A 25,478-nucleotide genomic window follows, 5' to 3' on the forward strand; every position below is an offset into this window, starting at 1 on the left:
TAATGATTTCCACATACATACTTAAAAATTAAAAAATGCCTTACCCTTATTGTCATATATCCAACATATGCATCCTCAGAACCTTCCATAAAAACGAAGGTTGAATCTCTAGTGTTTTCAATTATAACTTTGTCTGCTACTTTTCCAGGTGCTACGAAGAAAATATTTTAAAGCATATTACCTTTGTCAGACAGATAAAATGGACATTTAAAAATTACTTTTTTTTTTTGCGGTACATGGGCCTCTCACTGTTGCGGCCTCTCCCGTTGCGGAGCACAGGCTCCGGACGCGCAGGCTCAGCGGCCATGGCTCACGGGCCCAGCCGCTCCGCGGCATGTGGGATCCTCCCGGACCGGGGCACGAACCCATGTGCCCTGCATCGGCAGGCGGATTCTTAACCACTGCGCCACCAGGGAAGCCCCTAAAAATTACTTTTTTAATCAGTAAAAATACTCTGCCATAAAACTAATAATTCAGTACTGCCCTTTTTACGGCTTTTAAATTGGGTACTTTTTTTGGAGAGGGAACTTTTAAAGAACATTAGTATTGAGTAGATAGGACTAATATTCATTTTATCAGATATATAACTATGTTTCATTGGCCTTCATACAGGCAGTCATACTTAACATGGACATTATCTGAGTACCATCATACACAAATCCATGTATAGTAATACTTCTAATAAGATTCAACTACAAATAGTATTTAATATCAAATGCAATGGCATATTAAAAAGTGGGTTTCTTGTGGAAACCAAATCACAACCAGCAGCACCAGAAAATGAGGCACAGGGAGAAGAAAGAAAGGGATGATGAGCAGGGAGAGAAAGAGAGCAACTTCTTTATTTAAACTTATTTCCAATACTGGCCTTGATTTGGAAAGTAATGGAAATCAGTAGGCAAAATTTTTCTATACTCTCTCCTACTTTTCTTTGAGGTGGAAATGGGGGAGGGAAGAAGAAAGAGCAGTAAATGCAAATTTCATTAACTACTAACAATTAACTAGCTATCTTAAAATGGTCTTGTACTACAGTATCCTTAAAAAAATCAGATATCCCATAAATCTTCAAATAACTAATCAGTGCTCAACAAATACTACATTTATTCTTAGAAACCTGACCATAAAAACAGCTTTGAAACAGTACAGAAAGTATTTTAAAAGTACATCTGGGGCTTCCCCGGTGGCGCCGTGGTTGAGAGTCCGCCTGCCGATGCAGGGGACACGGGTTCGTGCCCCGGACCGGGAAGATCCCACATGCCGCAGAGCGCCTGGGTCCTTGAGCCATGGCCACTGAGCCTGCGCGTCCGGAGCCTGTGCTCCGCCACGCGAGAGGCCACAACAGTGAGAGGCTCATGACCGCAAAAAAAAAAAAAAAAAGTACATCTGTTTCATTAAAAATACAGCAATAAAAACATTATCCTCTGTATTTTCAAATAAAAGATAAAATTAACCAATATCTTTCTCTCCTTAATGAACAACTAAAGCAGCTGGACAAAGTACTGACATCAAGAAATATACACATCCCCCTAAAAAGAAATAGGGACATTTATAATTTCTGAACTCTAAAGTTTTCATTTCCATCATATAAAATATACATGATATTTCCTATTTTTTCCTACAATTAAGATATTATCAAGGTTCATCTGGATTTTAAGTAACTAGCATTTTAAAAACCCGTCATGTAAATAAAATATTAAAATTCTAATGACAATGCATTTACACGTACCTGCACCAATCATGGTGATTGGAGATTCAATATATATCCATTCATCAGTATATATTCCAGAATGAACAAAGATAAGTCCATCAAAATGAGCTTCTTGTACCCCACCAAGAGCATCTTCAATTGTATCGTAATACTAAAAAAAAAAAAAAAAAAAAAAGTCAGTATACAACTGTAAGATCATCATTTTGAATAACAGAAAAAGACAAATCAAACATACCAACATATTTTCTCTTCCTTTGTATCTTGCAGGGTTACTGTAGAAATGTTCAGCAAATCCTGGCTTTACATGCGCACCTTTATACTAAAACATCAAAAAGAACAAAAACAAAAAAAACAAAAACAAATACTGACCACTAACATAAACACTACAGTCTAAATTAATTTAGTACTATATGAATTTTTCATTAATTATCAAAAACAATTATCAGTCCAACAAATTTTCTGTTGCATACTGCAATGTAAAATCTAGAACAGTTTATGACTCAGTAATATCCAGTAAATAGGACATGGTTTTTCAACCTCAGCACTACTGATATTTTGGAACAGATAATTCTTTGTTGTGAGTGCTATCCTGTGTAGGATGTTTAGTAGCATCCCTGGACTCTAACCACTAGGTATCAGTAGCAGTCTCTTCTCCAGCTGTGACAACCAAAAATGTCTCCAGACATTGCCAAACATCCCCTGTGGAGCAAAATCACCCCTAGCTGGGAACCATTCGTAAAGGACCATATGAAAATTAAGCTAAATGTGAAACTTTAAATAACTACTCAACAGTAATAATTTACATATAAGTTCAAACAGATCCAGAGAAAGTATAACTGCTCTCAGGCTACAGATACTTACTGCAACTGTTTAAATGATTAACAAATATGTCAGTAGTGAAAAAAAGAATTGTTGACTTTTTTGTTGGCTGATAAATGTCCACTGACTTGAAACCTATTTTTTTTTTTTTTTGCAGTGCCATGAGTCTTCTGGGACCTTAGTTCCCTGACCAGGGACTGAACCCGGGCCCTCAGCAGTGAAAGTGTGGAGTCCTAACCACTGGACTGCCAGGGAATTCCCTTGAAACCTATTCTTGAGTTAAAATTTTTAAAAAGGAACTTTTATTTAAAATATGTAATATAAACCAGTGTTTTCCATTTATACTTCATACCAACTGCTGGAAACTCTCTTTCCAAGGATTTGGATGTTCATATTCTTCTGGATTAATCTGGTAGAATTTGCCAGGTTCAGGATGCATCATAGGGCGGGTATATTCAAATACTTCCATGTATAATCGTTTCCTGAAGGAGGAAAGGAATGAAAGATTTCTTCATAAAATGTCCTTTAAACAACTATAAAAATTATTTGAGGCCTCAAAAACTTCTAAGAATATGAAAAAGCAGAATTTTAAATGTAAAAATAAAATTTTTGTCTAAAACAATGTAACTGCATATAAAAAACAGTCCACCCAAAAGAATAAGTGTCAATTCTTTAAAATCTGACTGTTTAGTCAGGGGAAAATAAAAGCTACCCTTACTGTAAAAGCCACATACAGTTTCAATTTAAAAGGATTATTTTAAATAATGATGAAAAATAATGATGACGCTTCATTTATGTCCTATCAAGAACCATCAAATTTTAGAAATGGAGTGATAATAACTATTATAACTTCTTGTACAAAGCAAAGTGTTTCTTCTTCTGCTCTCTGTTCTTTTTCCTTTCTAACACAAATATAATTTTTTCTTAAATTTAAGGTGCACCTTATTTTTAGCATCATGGAATACACATAAGCTGTTGTAAAATACGGAAAAGTATAAAGAGATAAACAGTTTACTGTATTTCCTTACAGTCTTTTTCACTTATAACAGTTGTGACGGTAACACATAAAATTTTGTACTCTGCTTTTTAATTTTTATAACACAGCATATTCCGTTATTAAAAGCTGTAAAAATCACTGTTAATGACTATATCACAACCCTCTAAGTAGACATTACATTGTTTACTTTTAGTCCCATCCCTTATTGCTAGACTTTTCCATTATTTCTAATTTCCCCCCACTGTTAACTATGCTATTATGAAAAATTTGTAAATAGGGTAAACAAATTTTCAGAAGTGGAATTGCTGGGTCAAAGGGCATGCTTTTTTTTTTTTTTTTTTTGGCTGCACTGAGTCTTTCGTTGCTGTGTGCGAGCTTTCTCTAGTTGCAGTGAGTGGGGGCTACTCTTTGTTGCGGTGCACGGGCTTCTCATCGCAGTGGCTTCTCTTGCTGCAGAGCACTGGCTCTAGGCGCGTGGGCTCAGTAGTTGTGGATCGTGGGCTCTAGAGCACAGGCTCACTAGTTGTGGCACACGGGCTTAGCTGCTCCGCGGCATGTGGGATCTTCCTGGACCAGGGATCGAACCCGTGTCCTCTGAATTGGCAGGAGGATTCTTAACCACTGAGCCACTAGGGAAGTCCCAGGGTATGCCTATTTTATGGTTCAAAAATACAAATGTCCAAACTATTTTCCAAAAGTGATATACAAAATCTACAGTCTTACCTAACTATCAGATTTAATTAATTAGCTGTTTTAAATTAGACTTCGTACTGTTTCTAAAAAGCAATGGAATGAAAAACATTTCCCATAATCACTGTTGCTTTTAACTGACAAGTAGCAGAAAAAGTACTTCTTTTATTGTTTTAAAAACACTGCGGCAGGCTTTCCTGGTGGCGCAGTGGTTGAGAGTCTGCCTGCCGATGCAGGGGACATGGGTTCTTGCCCCGGTCCGGGAGGATCCCACATGCCACGGAGCGGCTAGGCCCGTGAGGCATGGCCGCTGAGCCTGCGCGTCCAGAGCCTGTGCTCCGCAACGGGAGAGGCCACAGCAGTGAGAGGCCCACATTCCGCAAAAAAAAAAACCCCAAAACAAAAAACACTGCCGGGCTTCCCTGGTGGTGCAGTGGTTAAGAATCCGCCTGCCAATGCAGGGGACATGGGTTCGAGCCCTGGTCCGGGAAGATCCCACATGCTGCAGAGCAACTAAACCCGTGCGCCACAACTACCAGGCCTGTGCTCTAGAGCCTGCGAGCCACAACTACTGAAGCCTGTGCACCTAGAGCCCATGCTCTGCAACAAGAGAAGCCACCGCAATGAGAAGCCTGCACATCACAACGAAGAGCAGCCCCCGCTCACCACAACTAGAGAAAGCCCGCACGCAGCAACGAAGACCCAACGCAGCCAAAATAAATAAATAAAGTAAATTTATAAAAAATATATTAAAAAAAAACAAAACAAAAAACACTGCCTGGACTGACAACCAACATCTGTGATAAACAGTTAACTTGGAATTTATAAGCATTCTAATTTTCTTCTGACTATTTAATTGTAACCATCAACTCACACTACAACTTTCCTACCATCTTCAGCATTTTGGGAAGCAAGTAATATATCTCAAGATAATAAGAAATAAAATTTCACTTACCACAAAATTGGATCATTAGCAAGCTCACTGAAACGTTTACACACACAAGCTGCTCTACAAAGATCCTGTTCCAGCAAGTAAGAGAAGATTTTTAGAACCACTTCATCTGGCAGTTTCTCCTGAAGATACTGTTCAGCAGGTGCTGCTATAAAGAGATTAACAAACAGAATATAAACAATCTATCATGCTAGCAAAGACTTTCTCATTATTTAAAGAGCACAATTTTCATTTTGTCTAATGAACAGCTTTTATTTTTTGACGACAATCATCTTTTTAAAAGCATTTGCTTTCATAGACGACACACACTTATTTTCTTTTATCTTGACAGTATTCTTTCTTTTAGCTAGCTAGTATGCACCATTTCAAAAACTGGTTACACTAAATATACAAAAAGGATTTTTATACAACAATTACAGTCAGAGATGGAGAAGGTGATGGTTCTCATGTTTATTCTGTAATAATCACTTTCTCAATCTCAAATGTACAAATAAACTACATTTAATTTGATTTTTATTTTTTGGTATCAAAAACTAAAAATTATTTGACCCTATTTCTTAGCTTCCCATAGGAAATACCTGATAGATCTTGTGATTTTCCAGAGACTCTGGCACGTTTTGCACGATGACCAAAAAAGTTTTCTGTAGTTGAAGTTGAAGCACCCTTTAAAAACAAAATGAAAACTAGTTAAGCAAATATTTTTACCATAATCATTACTTCTAAAAAATGATTGACAGTCCCCTTTCTGTTTGTTTCCTAACAATTCCTTCATTACACACACAAAAAAAGCAGTTACATTGAATTTACCTCCATACTGCTCTTTGTAGGACACGCTGTTCTTTTTGGCAAAAGAGTTTTCCTACGAAGTTGGTATGGACTATTTTGTGCACCAGGACCCGATTCTTCTGCAACCATATCTGCAGGTACATCATCATCTGTTATAAACAAAAACAATATGAAAAATAATACCCATTTTTAAGAAAAAGCTCTATGGATTCAGTAACTTTTAAAAAACTTTATGAATTTTTTTGGGGGGGAGATACAGTTTTTATACAAAATTCCAGCCAACTGGATAACCATCTGAGAAGTGCTGGATTTCTACTTCATTTCTTACTTCAAAATAAATTCCACAATAGACCATATGCTTACATACAATATAAATAAATAAAAATCACTAGAAGAAAACAAAATTATTTTTTATAAAGTTAAAGTGGAGAAGCTCTTTCAAGGTATGACACAAAATTGGAAGGCATTTAAAAAAAAACGTGAGGAGGATGTTCACTTGATGAGTGAGTACAAGTGAGTACTGCATGGTTAGAGTCCAAGTGGGGTGAGAAAGGTGTCAAAAGAGAGGGATAGTTCAGTATAGGGTATCAGATACCAAATAGGATAAAAAGGGCATCCATGCAGAGAGTGGTCTGGCATACAGTGTTGGAGCTCAAGAGGGGTTAAGATTAAGAAGCAAGTCCATGTAGGGGAAGGTGGCCTGGAATGGAGAGTCAGAGCCAGAGAAGGGAGAGAAGGGCATTGCACAGGAGAGGGGATGGTGGAACCGGAAGCTTGGTAACAAACAACAGAGGGACTGATCAAATGGAAGCCAGGCTTCTGAAAGGGAAGAGAGTTAAAATGTAAAAAAAGAGAAAGCTAGAGTAAATCTTACAGTGTTAGATTGGAATTACCAATGTGAACTCATTGTTTTTAAAAGATAGATAGATATAGAAATAGGTATAGATACAGATGTTTGGAAATGTGTGGATTATACACACGTATATTCCCTAGCTCTGTTCACTGACAAAGCCTGGAAGCAATGCCACTCCAACAGCAATGAGCATGACTAGCATTTGGATCTTTGCTTCTGAATACGTCTCTATAAAAGGAGTAAGGGCTCCTTGGAGAAATGGCTGATTCTAGGTCGAGGGAAATACAGAATGAGCCTGGAGTATCTTGTGGCAGAAACAAGAAAGTGCTCAGTAATGAGGACATGTCAAAAGAACACTGAAGTCAGCCTGAATGGCCACCAGTAGCAAAATTATGCTGAAGTAACAAAACTCATGATAGTAAAGGGATTATAACCCACTGAATGGACAACAACCCATAAATTCATTCTACTATAAATAAATGAATAAATGGAAAGTTTGATAAGGAGATGTTTAAAATACCTCCCCCACAAAATACTGATTAAGTAGAAAGGGAAAAACCATTACTCTACAGTAGAGATGCCAATCAGATGCTGCCTTAATTAAGGGATCAAAGTGAATATCATCATTCATAGGACAATAAAAATCCTGCTTGGAAAATGAAAACCATAAACATAGTCAAAAGAAGCAACACAATTAGGAAAAAATATTTGCAACACGTCATGAAAGGGTAATTTCCTTATTATATCTGAGTGCTACAAATCAATATGGAAAAGGCTAACAATTCAACAGAAAATTGGACCAAGGACACAAACAGACAATTCATAATTTAGGAAATACAAATGAAATACTAATAAAAACTATAATGAGATTTTTTTAATCAAAGCAGATTATCAAAGATCAAAAAGTCTGATCACAGGACTTCCCTGGTGACGCAGTGGTTAATGCCTGCCAATGCAGGGGACGTGGGTTCGACCCCTGGTCCGGAAAGATCCCACGTGCCTTGGAGCAACTAAGCCCGTGCGCCACAACTACTGAGACTGCATGCCACAACTACTGAAGTCCGCGCACCTAGAGCCCATGCTCCCACAACAAGAGAAGCCACTGTAATGAGAAGCCCGCGCACCGTAACGAAGAGCAGCCCCCACTTGCCGCAACTAGAGAAAGCCCGCATGTAGCAACAAAGACCCAATGCAGCCAAAAATAAAGAAATAAATTTATATACATAAAAAAGTTTGATCACATACTAGTATTACATATCAAAGGATAGTATGAGGCAAAAAATGTTCTTAATTGCTTTAAGGAGAGCAATTTGACAATAGCTATTATTACTTAACAATTCCACTTCTGGGAATTGATTCTGCAGCTATATTCACACACATGGGCAAAGTAGTAAGTACCAGGATATTCACTGCAGTACTGTTTATAATACTGCTGGGTAACAATCAAAATGTTCATCAGTAAGTGTTTGTTAAAAAAACTATGGTATATGGGCTTCCCTGGTGGCGCAGTGGTTGAGAGTCCGCCTGCCGATGCAGGGGACGCGGGTTCGTGCCCCGATCCCGGAAGATCCCACATGCCGCGGAGCGGCTGGGCCCGCGAGCCACGGCCGCGGAGCCTGTGTGTACGGAGCCTGTGCTCCGCAACGGGAGAGGCCACAACAGTGAGAGGCCCGCGTACAGCAAAAAAAAAAAAAAAAACAAACTATGGTATAGCTATACTATCGATGTGGCCATTACAGAATATAAAGCAGTTCTATACAGAACAGATAAGGAACTATTTCCAATATACAGGAAGTATAAAACCCAAAATATACACAACAATGTGTTTAGTATATGTGTGTGTTTCAAGGCAATACATATACATACGCTTATACATGCATATATTTACTAAAATATAAACTCCATGATGGAAGAGAGCCAACCTGAAGAAGCTCCCACTAGCCAAAGATGGGACAATTTGAGCATCAGTAAGAATAACTGAAAAGAACCAAAAGAAATATATTTAAATCTGTGAGTTTATGACACTTAAAAAAAAAGGGGGAAAAAGGTTACTTTGAAAGATGCTAGTGCAAAGCAACTCATAATTTTGAAAACTGCTATACAACAGGAAATAACAAAACACTTACTCTTCCTCTCTTATATAAACTAAACTACCAGGTAACCAAGTATTAGATGAGGGGAAGCTTCTTTACAGAAACATTCCAGCAATAAATGAAGAAGAAATAATAAAATTAGAAAAAATAAAAATCTGCAATCTCTAAAGAGTTAATGGATTTAACCACTGAGTATCAATAGTTCTAATATCACAAAAAGAAAAACCACCAGATATTATGTATCTCCTGATGAAAGAACACACCACCACCTACAAAATTTTGCCAAAACCATCAAATCTCAAATTGATCAAACCTGTTAAAAATTCTAAAAGATTAAACTATACCAGTTTCTTTGACAAATTATGTGGGAAAAAATGGGGGAAAAATAAGCAAAACTAAAGCATACTGTTTAAAAATGTAAATTACAGTATTAAAATTACAAAGAAAAAAGCCAGAAAATGATTATCATAAAAATGCTTTTTGTGGGGAAGGAATGGGGCACATAAAAGCCTTCTGCAGTGGCTGGTAAAGTTCTACTTCTTGATCTATTGGTATTACAATACTAACCTTAACAATAATTCAATAAACTATATATTTGTTTTATGTGAGCTTCTCTCTATCTGGCTATATTTTCTGATAATAAAGGTGTTTTTAAAAGATGGGGGGTTTTAACAGTGTATTTAAAAACAGAGGTTTTATCCCAACCACAGGCCTTGGACAGATAAACTTTTAAAAATCAATCAATCAATAAATCAATTTTTTGGCCACACCCTGCAGCATGCCGGATCTTAGTTCCCCAACCAGGGATAGAACCCACGTCCCCTGCAGTGGAAGCTCGGAGTCTTAACCACTGGACTGCCAGGGAAGTCCTAGGCAGATAAACATTTTTACACCTAAATATTCTCACTAGTAAACATGGTAACACTATCTTATAATTCACTGGGATGCTGAAAGTGTTTAAATAGAATAACATGTGCAAAACACTCAGCAGTATGCCTGGCTCACACTGTGTTCAATAAATGTTTTAGCTATTATTATTCCATTTAAATATTATTCAAATGAAACCTGGAAAACCTAGTAAGTTTTCTATGTACTATGCTGTAGTCAGAAAATATAGCCAGTGTTAAATGCTTGGGTATTTGTGAGTCATCCCACTGTAGTTTAATATGTGGTTAACTTCTACGTTTCATGTGTGATTGAAAGGAACATCTACATTCTATTTTTTGAGAGTAAAGTTTAAACACATCTAAAATATCAAGTTTGTTAACTGTATTGATCAAATATTCTATGCCTTTACTTTTGTTGGAGGGTGGTGGTAGCAGTGGTCTGATTTATCTGTCGGCTTCTGAAGGAAATGTGCTAAAATTTCCCACTACCTGTAGGTAGTCCATTTTTAGTATGTAAAATTTTGCTTTATATACTTTGACATAATATTACTTGGACATAAAGGTTCAAGATTATTTCTTCCTAGTGAATTATTCCTTTCCATCAATATGCAAAGGCTCTTTTTATCCTTAATAATACTTTTGCCTTTAAAATCTGTTTTTGCCTGATAATATTTTTCTAAGAGCTTTTTGCTTTGTTTTGTATCAGCCTAGCATTTTGCCAATCCTGTATTTTCAACTTTTTACTTTTGGGTCATTATATTTTAGATTTAGTTCTTCTTAACCATTTATTGCTATATTTCTTTCCTTTTCAGCCAAGCAAGAATATCTAATATGCTATTTAATCCATGTAAAGCCAAATTCCAAGATTATATTTTTAATTTCTGAATGTGATTTGATTTTTTTCGAGTCTGTTTCTTTTTCATATTGGCCTGTTACTTCATCATGCTTCCTTTCCTTTTTTTATCCTTTTAATCATTTCATACACACTTATTTTATATTCTCATTTAGATTGTTCTATCATTGGTCACTCCAAAAAAATCTATGTACAATTAGGAAAGCTCTTTCAGGTTCTAGGCTGCATGCCTGGGTCTCAGAGCTAGCTCTATTTTGAAAAGGCCCAATCTCCATTCTCCACTAAAATTCCACCCCAGACTTCTTAGAACATATATCCAGGACCAAAAGGGGCCTGTACTATTTTATACAGCAGCACCAGTTCCCACTTAAGGTATTGATTTGATTTCTTTCATACCTGGCACCTGGGAATTTCCTTCTCTTCTTTTCTTCCTCAGAGTTTAGCTATGCATTTACACTTTTGCATTACATTTCTATATGTTTGCAGTATGTATGCATGTGCGGGTGATACTTCTATCATCTTGGTTTATCGTGCAGCTAGTAGTCAGTCAGTTTCTACAACACTCAAAAGGACATGCTCAAACTTTTCATCCTATACAGCCCTCTCTCTAATCCCACTCCTGTTTAAAATCTATAGATCTTACTATTACAGATACCCACCCAGACACCACCATCTTTCCTTTTCACCACCTTTTCCTTTTCACCATCAACACAGCAAATATTAAGGACTGAAAAGTAAGGAATGCACAGGTAATAACAGGAAAGAGAAGGTGCTTGTTAATTCAGGTGCAAGCTGAAGTTCACACCAAATAAATACATGAAGCTACATGATTTGAATCATGTAATGCCACACTAACCTCAACTTCTTATTCAGAACACTGTCCTGTTCTAAAGCACTCAAAGCTCAGTTCTAAAGTAACTGTATTAAACTCTTACTTGTGCTGAGATAAAGAATCTGTGCTAAATTCTATACAGCTCTCATAATAAATTACCACTGACTAAATATACTAAATATACTGACTAAAAATACCACTGTATTTTTACAAAGGGGTCATACTGAAAAGATCAGTTGGCTACCATTTTAAATACGAAGCAAAAGGAGAAAGCTTAGAAGAAACAAAAACCCAAAACACACACCAAAAAAAACCAATCTCGGGCTTCCCTGGTGGCGCAGTGGTTGAGAGTCCGCCTGCCGATGCAGGGGACACGGGTTCGTGCCCCGGTCCGGGAAGATCCCACATGCCGCGGAGCGGCTAGGCCCGTGAGCCATGGCCGCTGAGCCTGCGCGTCCGGAGCCTGTGCTCCACAACGGGAGAGGCCACAACAGTGAGAGGCCCGCGTACCGCAAAAAAAAAAAAAAAAAAAAAAAAAAAACCAATCTCTAGTCACTAGTGTTCTCTTCATCTTTTGAACTCCTAGAGTACTGTATATACACCATATATTCTTTACCTCATCGCACCTGCCTTATCTGTTTTTTACTTTTTTGGCATACATCGTTATTTTCCTAACAAAATTTAAGCTCTGAGGGCAAGGTCCCTATTTTATATTTTTCCTCCATGTTCAGCTTAGTGCCCAATAACAGCTGAATAGATGTTGATTCTTATCCATCAAGAACTCTTTAATTTTACTCAATTCAAGGAGTTTTTCCCAGAAACCACCACTAGTGGTAGACTAAGATGACCTTACATACTACTTTACAGAAAATAAAAAGCCAGACAGGAACTGCTCACTTCTTCCTACCTCCAACTCTGCAAACTCATTTACATGCATATCCATTATTTTTTGTTCCCTCCTGAAATTATGATAGATTTGGCACATATGAAGCAAACAAAAAAATGTTAAATAAATTATACAGTAACTAAAGTAAAGATCTACGATAGCTGCCAAACTGTGTCCAATCGGGAACCAAGAAATCATGAAGGACTGGTTATGGTACTGTTCTAACAACAAAGTCTAAAAACAAGACCTCAAAATAATATTTTGTTAAAAAATTTTTAACTTTATATAGCCTTTACTTTTACATCTAACGTTGGAATACCAGTATTCAAATGTCAAATTGTAATCTAAGACTAATAAAAAATAACTCTCAATACCAAAAATGTTCAATTTCAACCATAACTTACAGAAAATGTAGTTTCCATTAGAAAAACAATTAGAAAAAAAGTTCTTGACCAGAGATGCCCAATAGAAACAGCATGTGATCCAATTTTCTAGTAGTTATATTAAAAAAAAGTGAAATTAATTTTAATATAAATTTAACCCACTTATCTAAAATTTATTATCTCAACATGTAATCAATATAAAATTATGAGATATTTTACATTCTCTTTCTTCATACTAAAGCTCTGTATTTTTAATACTTACAGTATGCCTCAAATTCAGATAAGCCATACTTCAAGTGCTCAATAGCCCCATGTGGCTAGTGGCTACCCTAATTGGATAGTACACACACATACATACACAGTTTTATTAAATTCTTATCAGTTCTCTTAAAGGATAAATAGTATCATGCAGTTTAAAGGGATGCTATACCCACATATACATAAATGTCAAAATTTATTTTATAATTTTTAGATTTTACTGCAAATCCTATATAAATATACTAGAGTCTTCACTATCAATAGGAACCACAGGGATAAATAAAGGCTTCTGGAGGATAAGCATGCTTATTTAACTAAAAAATAATCTTTGAAATCTTTGATATTAAATAGCACTGAAAATTTATATTAAGATGCACTTCAACAAAAGAAGAGACTTAAGTCGTCTATACACCTTAAGCAGAATACCTTAATTTTTACATACCTTTTTAACTATCTCAAAGATGTACAAAAAATTATACTATTGATTGGCTGGGGTTTAAAGTCTAAACACTTTAGGTTTAAAGACTAACCTAAAGATAAAGGGTAGTTTATGGAATTTAATGTCCAGAAGTTTTTTCCCCCACAAATACTATATGAGTTCCACGTTACTTACCCATAGCCACAGATCAGATTGGAAACTTAGGCAAATCTGTGCTAGTAACTGTGTGTTTAGAAACAGCTCCCAGTCTCACAGTGTAAAGAACCACACTTGACAACTGTTTCTAACACAGTTGGGAACTACCACAGCTTTTTTCCAACTACTAAAAAAAAATCCATGAATAAACTGAAATCAAGACAAAAATTTATCTTAAATGCATTTTTATTTAAATATTTTACTTAAAACTTAAATATTTTACTTTAAAAACTTACATATTTTAAGAGAGGGAGCCCAGAAGTAAAGCTATTATAAAAAACTGCTTTTTAAAAGTCTAACTTGCGATAATCAGATATTTATAATTGTATTTTATATACAGTTACAAACTCTAAAAAATTTAACTATTCAGGATACTGTTCTATACTTCCATTAACATATTCAGTTATTATTTATACACATACATACACACACACACACACACACACAAAATTCTGAATTTTCACCACAACATGAACTATAGGGATTATCTAAGACTGGTCAGAGAAAATATATTTGACCACTAAATAATAGTCTTTAGAAGCCACATCTTTGATATTATCAAGAACTACTGAAAACTCAAACAAGGCTTCATTTCAACAGAAGAAATTTAGACCGCTCTTCATTCCAAGCTGACATAAAGTATGTTCAACAAATATTTGCTGAACGAGTGAAGAATAAATGAATGGGACTTCCCTGGTGGCACAGTGGTTAAGAATCTGGCTGCCAATGCAGGGAACACGGGTTCAATCCCTGATCTGGGAAGATCCACATGCCACAGAGCAACTAAGCAACTGAGCCCACACGCCGCAACTACTGAAGCCCATGCTCTGCAACAGAGTAGCCCCCGTTCGCCACAAGTAGAGAAAGCCTGCATGCAACGGAGACCCAACGCAGCCAAAAAAAAAAAAAAAAAAAAGAATAAATGAATGAATGTGCCATGCACTATGTGAGGTACTGGTAAGACAGAGCAACCAAACAGAATATTGTACTTACCCTCCAAGAGCTTAGATGAGACATAAATAACTAAGCAGGCAATAATAATACAGTATGTCATATGCTGTAAAAAGGATAAGCAGAAGGTACTATGGGAACACACAAGAATACCTAATCCAATCTTAGGGTATGTTAGGGTATGATGCTGGGGTATTAGTGAAGGCTTCTTCTTTTTTTTTTTTTTAATTAATTAATTTATGGCTGTGTTGGGTCTTCGTTTCTGCGCGAGGGCTTCCTCTAGTTGTGGCAAGCGGGGGCCACTCTTCATCGCAGTGCGCACGCAGGCCTCTCACTATTGCGGCCTCTCTTGTTGCGCAGCACAGGCTCCAGACGCGCAGGCTCAGTAATTGTGGCTCACGGGCCCAGTTGCTCCGCGGCATGTGGGATCTTCCCAGACCAGGGCTCGAACCCGTGTCCCCTGCATTGGCAGGCAGACTCTCAACCACTGCGCCACCAGGGAAACCCTAGTGAAGGCTTCTTGAAGAAGGTCCAAGGTGAGATGATAACTACTGGGAGTTAGTTAAGTAGAAGGAATAGTGAAGACCTGAAGGTGCTCACCTCCAGAAGTCTCAAAGAACTGCACGTTGGCCCATACAGCTGTATCACATAGCAGGGTCCAGATTACGAAGGGTGTTACAAACACTTTAAATAATTTAGATTTCATCTTGAAGGCCAAGGATAGCCACTAAAGGGCTTTAAATGTAGAACAGTGACATGTTCTGATTTGTGTTTTAGGGAGATTACCTGAACAATGTATAGATAGATAACTGGATGGCACTGGTGGCAAGAGGCCAATTAGGAAACTGTGGAGTAATACAATGGAGAGATGAACATAGCTTGAACTATGGTAATAAAAATGAAAGAACTGAATAGATCTGTGATATATTCACAGGGTAAATTCGTAAAACTTGGTGACTGAATGGATATGGGAGGGGTGGAGGAGAGGATGGTGCCAAGAATAATATTGATTTGGGCAATCCAATGGATGGTGGTGCCAGGTACTAATAAGGAAGGAACCTTTGTAGGTAAGACAAGGATGTGGAGGGAAAAAAAAAAAGGTTTGGATTTTTCTTTTTAATGAGAAAGTTTTTTGTTTTGTTTTGTTTTGCTGCGTTGGGTCTTTGTTGTTGCACGCAGGCTTTCTCTAGTTGTGGCGAGCAGGGGTTATTCTTTGTTCCGGTGTGTGGGTTTCTCTTTGCAGCGGCTTCTCTTGTTGCAGAGCAGGGGCTCTAGGTGTGTGGGCTTCAGTCGTTGCAGCACGTGGGCTCAGCAGTTGTGGCTCACGGGCTCTAGAGTGCAGGCTCAGTAGCTGTGGCACATGGGCTTAGCTGTTCTGCAGCATGTGGGATCTTCCCGGACCAGGGCTCGAATCCGTGTCCCCTTCATTGGCAGGCGGATTCTTAACCACTGTGCCACCCGGGAAGTCCCCAGGTTTGGACTTGGAGTTTTGAGGAAGCTGTGGGACATTCACGTGGAGACTCTCAACAAAACTAAATATATTGATTTCAGGCTCCAGTGAGTGATTTGGGTTGGAGATAAAAAATTAGAGAATTCTGCCACTCTGAAAATATACTCTGGTAGGAGTGAAGATTCAGAAAGTGTAGATTAGCTGTCGTTATTTATATATGGTACAATACTGGTGTTTCATGGCAGATGTGTCATCCAAGTCTTGAGAATTAGCCATATGATGTAATTGGACAGTTAGCAATGTCAAAATTATCATTACTGTATATATAAAAATGTACCTGAATTGACAAGAATTCATACTCTAGCTTGATAAAAAATAAAAGAAAATCAACTGACAACTACTAATTCAAGGATTAATATCCTTTGGGAGTAGCTTAGCTTCATTTTCATTCTTTCCTGTTACATATCACATTTTGTTCTCCTAAGACATTTTCTCTCACTGCTTTCAGGGAAAGGAGTATTGAATAGCCTCCCCCCCAAATGGAACATTTTAAAACTCTTCCTTCTATTCTCGTATCTTACCTCCAGTTTTGCATTTTCAGTATTTCCTAAAGTGACAAAATTCATAAAATACAATCATTCTTTTCTATTTTTTCAAACAAGAAAAACTATTTTAAAGTAACTTTCATAAATTTTAAGTATTTTTAAAGTTCAATTGGAAAACAACATAATTCAAAAGTATTACATCCAAAGTAGAAGCTGATATGACAAGAATATCAAGTGCATCATTAATTCAAGACCAGAATGACCATGGTCCCAAATCAATAATTAAGACAAACCTAATTCTAAGGCTAACATAAGATTCATATAAGTCATTAATTAAAAGCTATTAATTTTCATCTATTTGCTAGTCACTATGAATATAAAAATCTGCCATTGAGGGACTTGATCTAGTAGGGAAGCTAGACATGTAAACAAATAACTGAAGCAATATAATAAGTGCCATACTAAAAGCACACGAGGTGTTAGTATAGTATAAAATAGGACACACAAATCACCATATACACACAGCTTAAAAGGAAACAATTTAGCCTGTCTCTAGTTTTATTTTCACATGAAATTTAGACAATTTTAGAAATGCCTTGTATTAGTTTAGTTTTATAGAAAAGGAGTAGTGAAAGCCAGGAGAGTAAAGTATGAAGGTCAAAATGAGAATAAGGCTATTATATTCTTACAAGCATTAAATGCTTAACCTTTGTTGTAAATTCACACAACTACTTAAATGAAAGAAGGAAAATGGACTGAGAGACTAAGCATCATCAGTTCTCCTTCTTTCACAGTTCCATAGTTAGACCACAATTCTGAGACTGCATGATTTCTAGCAATATTTTACAGATCAAAAGATCAGATGACAGGAAAGATATTATTAGTGGTCATCTGAGGCCCACTAAGTTTCAGTGAAATGCTGAAGGTTAGAAAGCTAGTAAGTGGTAGCAAAATAATTTTTAGCTCAGTGGACTCCAAGTACAATGTTTTTACTTGTTTTCACAAAATGTAACTTGGATGTCTCAAAAAAGCTTATTATATAATCAATACAGATGATGATGATAATGATAGTAAATGGAATAATAATAGTACTATTACAAACTAGTGTACCCAACACTGAAAACTTCCATGTGTAGGCACTATTATTTCAAGTGTTTTCTATATGAATTAACTCACTGAATCCTTATATCAACTTTTTGAGGAACATATTATTATTCCTATTTTACAGATGAGAAAACTAGGCACAGAGAGGTTAAACATCTTGCCCAAGGCCACAGAATATTAAGAAGCAGAGGCAGAATGTGAACTCAGTCTAGCTCCAGAGGCCCATGTTCTTTACCACTGTGCTATCTAAATACACATTAGTCATGCGAAATACTATTGGATATACTTATCACTAGGAGTATATTAGCATATAAAAGAATACCATGAAATGGAACATATACTTTTGGAAATGTTAAAGAATTTAAAAAAATGAAATCATAATTTTTCATGTCTTGTTTTATTCTAAGTGTTAATGAGTTAACACTTTATATAAAAATACAACAGGGGCTTCCCTGGTGGTGCAGTGGTTAAGAGTCCGCCTGCCGATGCAGGGGACACGGGTTCGTGCCCCGGTCTGGGAGGATCCCACATGCCGCGGAGCGGCTGGGCCCGTGAGCCATGGCCGCTGAGCCTGCGCGTCCGGAGCCTGTGCTCCGCAACAGGAAAGGCCACAACAGTGAGAGGCCCGCATACCGCAAAAAAAATAAATAAATAAAAATAAAAATACCACAACATATACATCAGACCCTTTATTTTCATAATGAGTATCTCCTTAGATCTTTTTGTATTGTAAATATCAATAACATTTTGATATTTTATTTTACATATTTGACGGCATAGCACAATGTTTACGAATACAGGCTCTGGAAAGATTGTTTAGCTCTTTGTTAGAATACTGGCTTAGTGGTTGTGCAATCTTGGACAAGTTCCTTAACCTGTTTGATTTTCAGTGCATCTATAAAATGGAGATAATGGTGCATACCTCATAAAATTTTTGTGAGGATTAATACTTAACACAGTCCCTGGCAGAGATAACATTCCAATGGTAGCTATTATGATAATTGAGATGGGATGCTGAAAGTTAGCAAAATGCACTCAAAGTATATTTCAAATTCTAGCTAGAGGCCTTTATTATATTATCCAATTCAATCTTCAAAAAAACCTTTACAATGTAGAAATAATGATTCTTATCACAAAATATTTCTCACGATGAGTGATTAGAATAGTTCTCGACTAGCAGAAAACACAATGTGAAATCCACAAATGCCAAGGCTGACCACTGATAAAAATGAATACTGATCATTTCATTTTAGGAGGCTATAATATTATTCCAACGATCCTGCCACAAATTTAAAGTATGTGTCACAATTTGTTCCCTAATTATAAAAATGTTCACAATTGCCAAGATATGGAAGCAACCTAAGTGTCTGACAGATAAATGGATAAAGAAGATATCGTGTGTACACACACACAATGGACTACTACTCAGCCATAAAAAAGAATGAAATCTTGCCATTTGTAACAACATGGATGGACTTGGAGGGTATTATGCTAAGTGAAATGAGTCAGACAGAGGAAGAAAAATACTGTATGATATCACTTATATGTGGAATCTAAAAGATAAAACAAACTAGTGAATATAATAAAAAAGAAACAGACTTAGATACAGAGAAGTAATGGATACCAGTGGGGAGAGGGAAGGGGGGAGGGGCAAGATAACGGTGAGGGTTTAAGAGGTATAAACTACTATGTATAAAATAAGCTACAGGATATACAGTACAACATAGGGAATATAGCCAATATTTTATAATAATTATAAAAGGAATATAACCTTTAAAAATTGTGAATCACTATGTTGTACACCTGAAACTTATGTAACATTGTACATCAACTATATCCTAATTTTTAAAAAGTTCACTTAGAAAATGTGAATAAAGAAAAACACAAAAGGAAAAAGTTACTAAAATCTCATTACCCAGAGTTTATTACCATTAATATTTTAGAATATTCAAGTTATTTTTCTCTATACAAATTACATAACTGAAACACTGTATGCACTGTTTGTATTTTGCTTTTTTATTTTCATTATATCATGAGCATCTATCATTAACTTATAGTTCATGATACAGGTCACAAAATTTCTTTATGAAATTTCTTTCTTTCCGAAATTTCTTTCTTTCCAACGGCTACAGAATAAAAATGTTCCAGAATTTATGTAATCAGCCCCTTGTTAAATTTATTTAACCAGTCCCCTCTTATTTAAAGTTTCCTTTTTTTTCCTTGGTCATATTTGTGAATTGCTTTAATCATGACAACAATTTACCCTTTCAGGACAGATGATTTTTGACAAAGCTTTATGTCATTCAGAGTGAAACAAGATGACTTACCAAGCTAGGAAGTAATAATAGTTATTAGTTAAATAATAAATAACTAAACTTTTATTAAAGTACCTATTATGAAGCAGGTACGTCAACAAACATTATTTCATCATTACTACTATCTTATAAGGTTGATACTATTATTCCCATTTTAGAAATGTGGAAACTGAGGTTTAGAGAGAGTAACTTTCTAGAAGTCAAAAAGTCAGTAAGTGTTAGGGCTGGGATTTGATTCAGGAACCCAGTCTTAACTTCTGTTCCATACTACCTTCCTAACAACAAGAACAAAATCAATAATACAACCAACAATACCAGCCCAATAACAACAAAGTGCAGCTAACATTTTATCAATATGCCAGGCACTGTGATCACTGTTTTACATACATTATTCTCTATATTCCTATAAAGGAGACCTACTGATTATGAGTCCAACTTGTCTATTTTGTTCTCAGAATATGTTTGCATACCCAGTTGACCCTGGAACACATGGGGTTAGGGGCACTGATCCTCCTTGCAAGGTTGAAAATCCACCTATAACTTACAGTCAGCCCTCCACATTGGCAGTTCCTGATCTGTGGATTCAACCAACCACAAATCGTGTAGTACTGTAGTATTTACTATTTAAGAAAAACCACGTATAAATGGACACATGCAGTTCAAACCTGTTTAAGGGTCAACTGTATGTTTTTATCTTCATGACTTTATTCACATGGTCTTCTTGCTTACAATATCCATCTCTTTTGTTTCTACTTACATAAGGTTATAGCTCAGTGTTCTGTCAAGTCCCTTATTCTCTATAAAGCCTCTCCAACTTTCCCATCTCGGACTGCTTTCTGATTGCAACTCATAAAAAGTCAATCAAGTATAGAGTATTAGAAAGAAAACTCTACCTAGTTGTACGAGTTTGGACAAGGCAATTAACCTCTCTATATATACCTCAATTCTTTGCCTGCAAAATGAAAAGGGATGGACTAGACCAGCAGTCCTCAAACTTCAGCATCAGAATCATGTGGTGGTCTTGTTAAAACACCTTGTTGAGCTGTACCCCCAGTGTTTCTGAATCAGACAGAGGGGAGGGGGATTTAGAATTTACATTGCTAACAATTTCCCAGGGATGCTACTGCTGGGAAAGGAATGACACTTTGAGAACTACTGGGACCAAACAAAGAAAAGTCCTTGAATGCCAAGGTAAAGGGTTCGGTCTTTATTCTGTTAAGAAAACATGGAAAATTTTAAATTAGTATTGTAGCATTTATAAAAACTTTTGTTAAGAGGTGGCTAAAGCAGCAATAGGGCACAATAAAAAGACTCCTTCAATAATGGCAACAAATCAGAAAGCCCCGGATTAGGGTGGGGGTAGTAAGAATAGGAAAAAAAAAAAACCCAAAAAAGCCTCAAAACATATGGCTCAGTCGCTCTTCCCTGCTAACTTTTTTGCCATTATCCACTGGAAAGCTACATGTATACATACTACTATTATCTATAAAACACAACATGAAATCAGGAATCACTTTCTGGTATAGCAAAGTCACTATAATGTAATTGTTAGGGATCTAATGTTCAAGTTACTTTCTAAGTATATTTCAATTCCAAACTTAAAAAAATAAAAACCTAGGGGAAAATGACAGTATAGGTAGACTCATTTTATCTCCAAGACTCCTTAACATTATTAGTAGGGAAATAAAAAGATATAAACCCTTACAACAAAGAGAACAGGATAAAGCCATCAATACATGAGATTTCAATGGATTTCTAGAAGACACAAAAATAAAGGAATGTTGACTAGTGAAGCAAAGTAGAGGAAGTTACTGCCTAGTAAAGCATGTTATAGGCTACAAGGAGGGAACTGTCAGGTTCTCTCAAAACCTCAGAGAAGCTTTGAACTCTGAAAATGCAAGTACAAAACAAAGGACAACAGTGATATGTGGATCTGAAAAACAATGGCATTCACTGCAGATCAGTAAAAGTAAGTCAAAGTCTCATCAAACTACCAAATAAGAGTGAAGGTAGAATAAAGACATTTCCAGACATGCAGAGACTTACAAAGTTTTTCTCCTGTACAGGAACTTACGTGAGGACATATTTCAACTGAAGCAGGGAGTAAACCCAGAAAGGGGAGGACCTGGGATGCAGTAATTAATGAGGTCATCACAGAAAAGCAGCAAAGGGAAGATAGTCTAAGGTAAAGGGTGTGAAGGAGGCCCAAAGAAACTAAGTATAGATTGGACCAGGGCTCCAAAGAGCTATAGGAATGAAATTTCCTGGAAAAGGGGGAAATTAATAGGTTAGATAGTAGGGAGCTTAGAAAAAATTGAGGACGTGATAAGGGCAATAGGTGAAATATAAAAAAGAATCCATCAGAACAGTTAGGCATGATTTCTTTTGAGTGGCCTAAGAATATATCAGGTAGTAGAGAAAGAAACAGAATCTAGCATATGCTTGGCTCGACAGAGAAAATATCCCCGTAAATATAGTAAGATGAACACTTATTATTTTTCAACTTCTAGAATCAACCTACATATAAATCAATAATATTCAATTCACAACATGATAAATGTTATCAACCTTGATAATGAAAATGTAGAGCCATTAATATTCTCATCTTACAAAGGAGAGAGTCTACAGATACTGTCCATAGTTAAGGAAAAATAAAATTAAACTTTAAGTATGTTGTTTAAAGTTATACTGGGGGGCTTCCCTGGTGGTGCAGTTGTTGAGAGTCCGCCTGCCGATGCAGGGGACACGGGTTCGTGCCCCGGTCCGGGAAGATCCCACATGCCGCGAAGCGGCTAGGCCCATAAGCCATGGCCACTGAGCCTGCGCGTCCGGAGCCTATGCTCCACAATGGGAGAGGCCACAACAGTGAGAGGCCTGCGTACCGTAAAGTTATATTGGGATGAGGTGGGTGGAGGGAATGCTGTAAGTAAACCATCATAGCAGAAATCAACAAGCAATGTTTAGATTTGGTAGAGACAAAGCAGGATAAGCTTTGAGCAGCCAAAATAAACCTCATGTTATTTATGCACAGAAATTCATCCAATTACTCAAAGTTCACTGCTCAGGATCCATCTCTTTTTACTCTGCACACAATTCTCTTAATTAAGGCATCAGATTTCCAAGTCTTCATACCTAATTGTGCAGGCAGAACTGTTATTTAAAGACTACAAAATCAGTATATAAATTGTCCCAGTCAACAAAGAACATGCCATTTGTTTGGAGAGACAAGACATACATGGCAATTAATGAGCAAAACAGCGCGCGCGCGCGTCTCGCTGTACCAGAGCACCACCATATCACATGAGACAATCGGAGACTATGAATATAAAATAAGATATTATCTCTGGGGAATTCCCTGGCAGTTCAGTGGTTAGGACTCTGTGCTTCCACTGCAGGGGTCCAGGGTTCAAGCCCTGGTTGGGGAACTAAGATCCTGCAAGCTGCGTGGCGGGGAAAAAAAAATGTTACCTCTGTAGAGCAAATAATTTACATAAAAGAAAAGCAATAAAAATAAAAATAAATGTAGTTCAAAATCATAGGGGAAGATTTCACAGAATGAACAGAGGTTAGGCTTGAGGATAAGATACGGGCAGGCAATGAAACATAAAAAACAAGGTGTTCAGAAAGGAAAAGGGATACTAAAAACACAAGCAAAGATAGGAGTCCAGTGAACCTGTGTTACTCAGGAGCTTTCACGGCAAGACAGGGAGCTGAGAGAAGGAAATCTTGAGAAATGCAGAGGCATTGAATAAAACTGCAAGTGGCAGAGGTTAAGAGCATGGAAATGTTTTTAAGACAAGCCTATTTCTTACCACCAAAATTACGAGCTGGAAATATAGGAATCATAAGGCAGCTCTAGCAGATTAAAAAAAACCCACTCCATTATTTTTGTGCTTTATATGGATAAATATAGAAAAAACATATTTGAATCCCCCTACAAGTTTTACTGAAGTAGATGAAATATCACACTAATGAACAGCAGATGGCGCCAAAATATTATTTTTTCCACAACTGCCTTCCTTGGGTCACATAAATGATTAACTGAAATTAAAAACTCTTCATACCAGAACTGAAGAGTTAATAAAAAAAAAAAGACAAATTATCCAGGTTTTCATGTGGTATACTAACACATTGATTATTAATAACAATGTCCTAGAGTGTGAATACATACAGAAAAACACAAGGTTGCACCAAATGCAAAATAACTTTATCAGTTGTAAACACTTGCTTTTACTAAAAATTTAACTATACTTCTTACAAAGGAGTTAATAGTCCAGAAAAAGTACTGATATCTACAAAACCAAAGGGATTCAGAGCAACATTTTCATAATAAGCCTTTAATTAATAGCGCTAACGGAACTGATCAGCAATATGGGTAATTTAAAGCTACCCTTCACAGAAATGTATTTCCTTTCTGATTCTAAGATGTGTAAGGGGGAACACTACCACAATAAAATATACCCACCGATCTCAAGATCACCCGGAGTTCAAAGAATTAAAATGTAGACAAAAAAATAAATGGGAGGGGGGACTCCTCTGGTGGCACAGTGGTGAAGAATCCACCTGCCAATGCAGGGGACACGGGTTTGATCCCCGGTCCAGGAAGATCCCACATGTCTCGGAGCAACTAAGCCTGTGTGCCACAACTACAGAGCCTGTGCTCTAGAGCCCGCGAGCCACAACTACTGAGTCCACGTGCCACAACTACTGAAGCCCCCGCGCCTAGAGCCCATGCTCTGCAACAAGACAAGCCACGGTAATGAGAAGCCCGCGAACTGCAATGAAGAGTAGCCCCCCCCCCTCACTGCAACTAGAGAAAGCCTGCACACAGCAACGAAGACCCAATGCAACCAAAAAATAAATATAAGTAAATAAATGGGGGATTTGGGGAACAATTGTGTCAACATCAGTGGTTCACTTTTATGATGTATGGGTTAAGATAAAACTAGTTTGCACTGATTGGGGTGAGGGGAGAGGGAGGAAAACTTGGCAAGACTTTAGTAGGTGCTGGATGACTTACACAGAGAAAAACAGTACATTTTCACAAATTCATAAATGGATGAGACTTCAAGAAAGATTCTGGTCCGATCCCTCGCATACAAATAGCTAAAGCTTTACTGTGTCTTTCTTTTCTGTAGCTACTTTTTCAGGATGTCTGAAGGTTTTACAAACATTTCAAGCACCAAAAAAAAAATGTTTTAAAGTATTCATCATTTTGATTGAAAATATTTCTAAAGTAAATTACCTTATTTTGCCTTTAAAACAATATCTTAAAATATAATGTAACACTTTCTTGGTTTTTATAAGATAATCATTACGATCATGAAATAAGTCTACTGCTTTATAACATGATGAGACCCTGAGGACCCACTTATCAGTACAAAGCAATTTTTTTCTTCCAGTTTTATGGAGTTATAATTGATACACAACACTGTATGTTTAAGGTGTACAGCATAATGATTTGACTTATATGCATCATGAA

General features: G+C 36.8%; 1 protein-coding gene across 1 annotated transcript in view; it reads right to left on the minus strand.

The window, feature by feature from the left end:
• The window catches only part of FBXO11 (F-box protein 11), a 102,430-nt gene that overhangs the window by 20,512 nt on the left and 56,440 nt on the right, over window positions 1-25,478 (minus strand). Inside the window, exons 2-8 of the mRNA XM_060117814.1 lie at window positions 5,974-6,101; window positions 5,745-5,829; window positions 5,170-5,314; window positions 2,880-3,009; window positions 1,944-2,027; window positions 1,727-1,859; window positions 45-151 (exon numbers count right to left, since the gene is read on the minus strand). Of these exons, the coding sequence (XP_059973797.1) occupies window positions 45-151; window positions 1,727-1,859; window positions 1,944-2,027; window positions 2,880-3,009; window positions 5,170-5,314; window positions 5,745-5,829; window positions 5,974-6,101 (812 nt within the window). The remainder of the gene's footprint in view (window positions 1-44; window positions 152-1,726; window positions 1,860-1,943; window positions 2,028-2,879; window positions 3,010-5,169; window positions 5,315-5,744; window positions 5,830-5,973; window positions 6,102-25,478) is intronic.

This window comes from Mesoplodon densirostris, chromosome 14 (genome assembly GCF_025265405.1).
Source record: "Mesoplodon densirostris isolate mMesDen1 chromosome 14, mMesDen1 primary haplotype, whole genome shotgun sequence".
In the NCBI taxonomy this organism is placed as follows: Eukaryota; Metazoa; Chordata; class Mammalia; order Artiodactyla; family Ziphiidae; genus Mesoplodon; species Mesoplodon densirostris.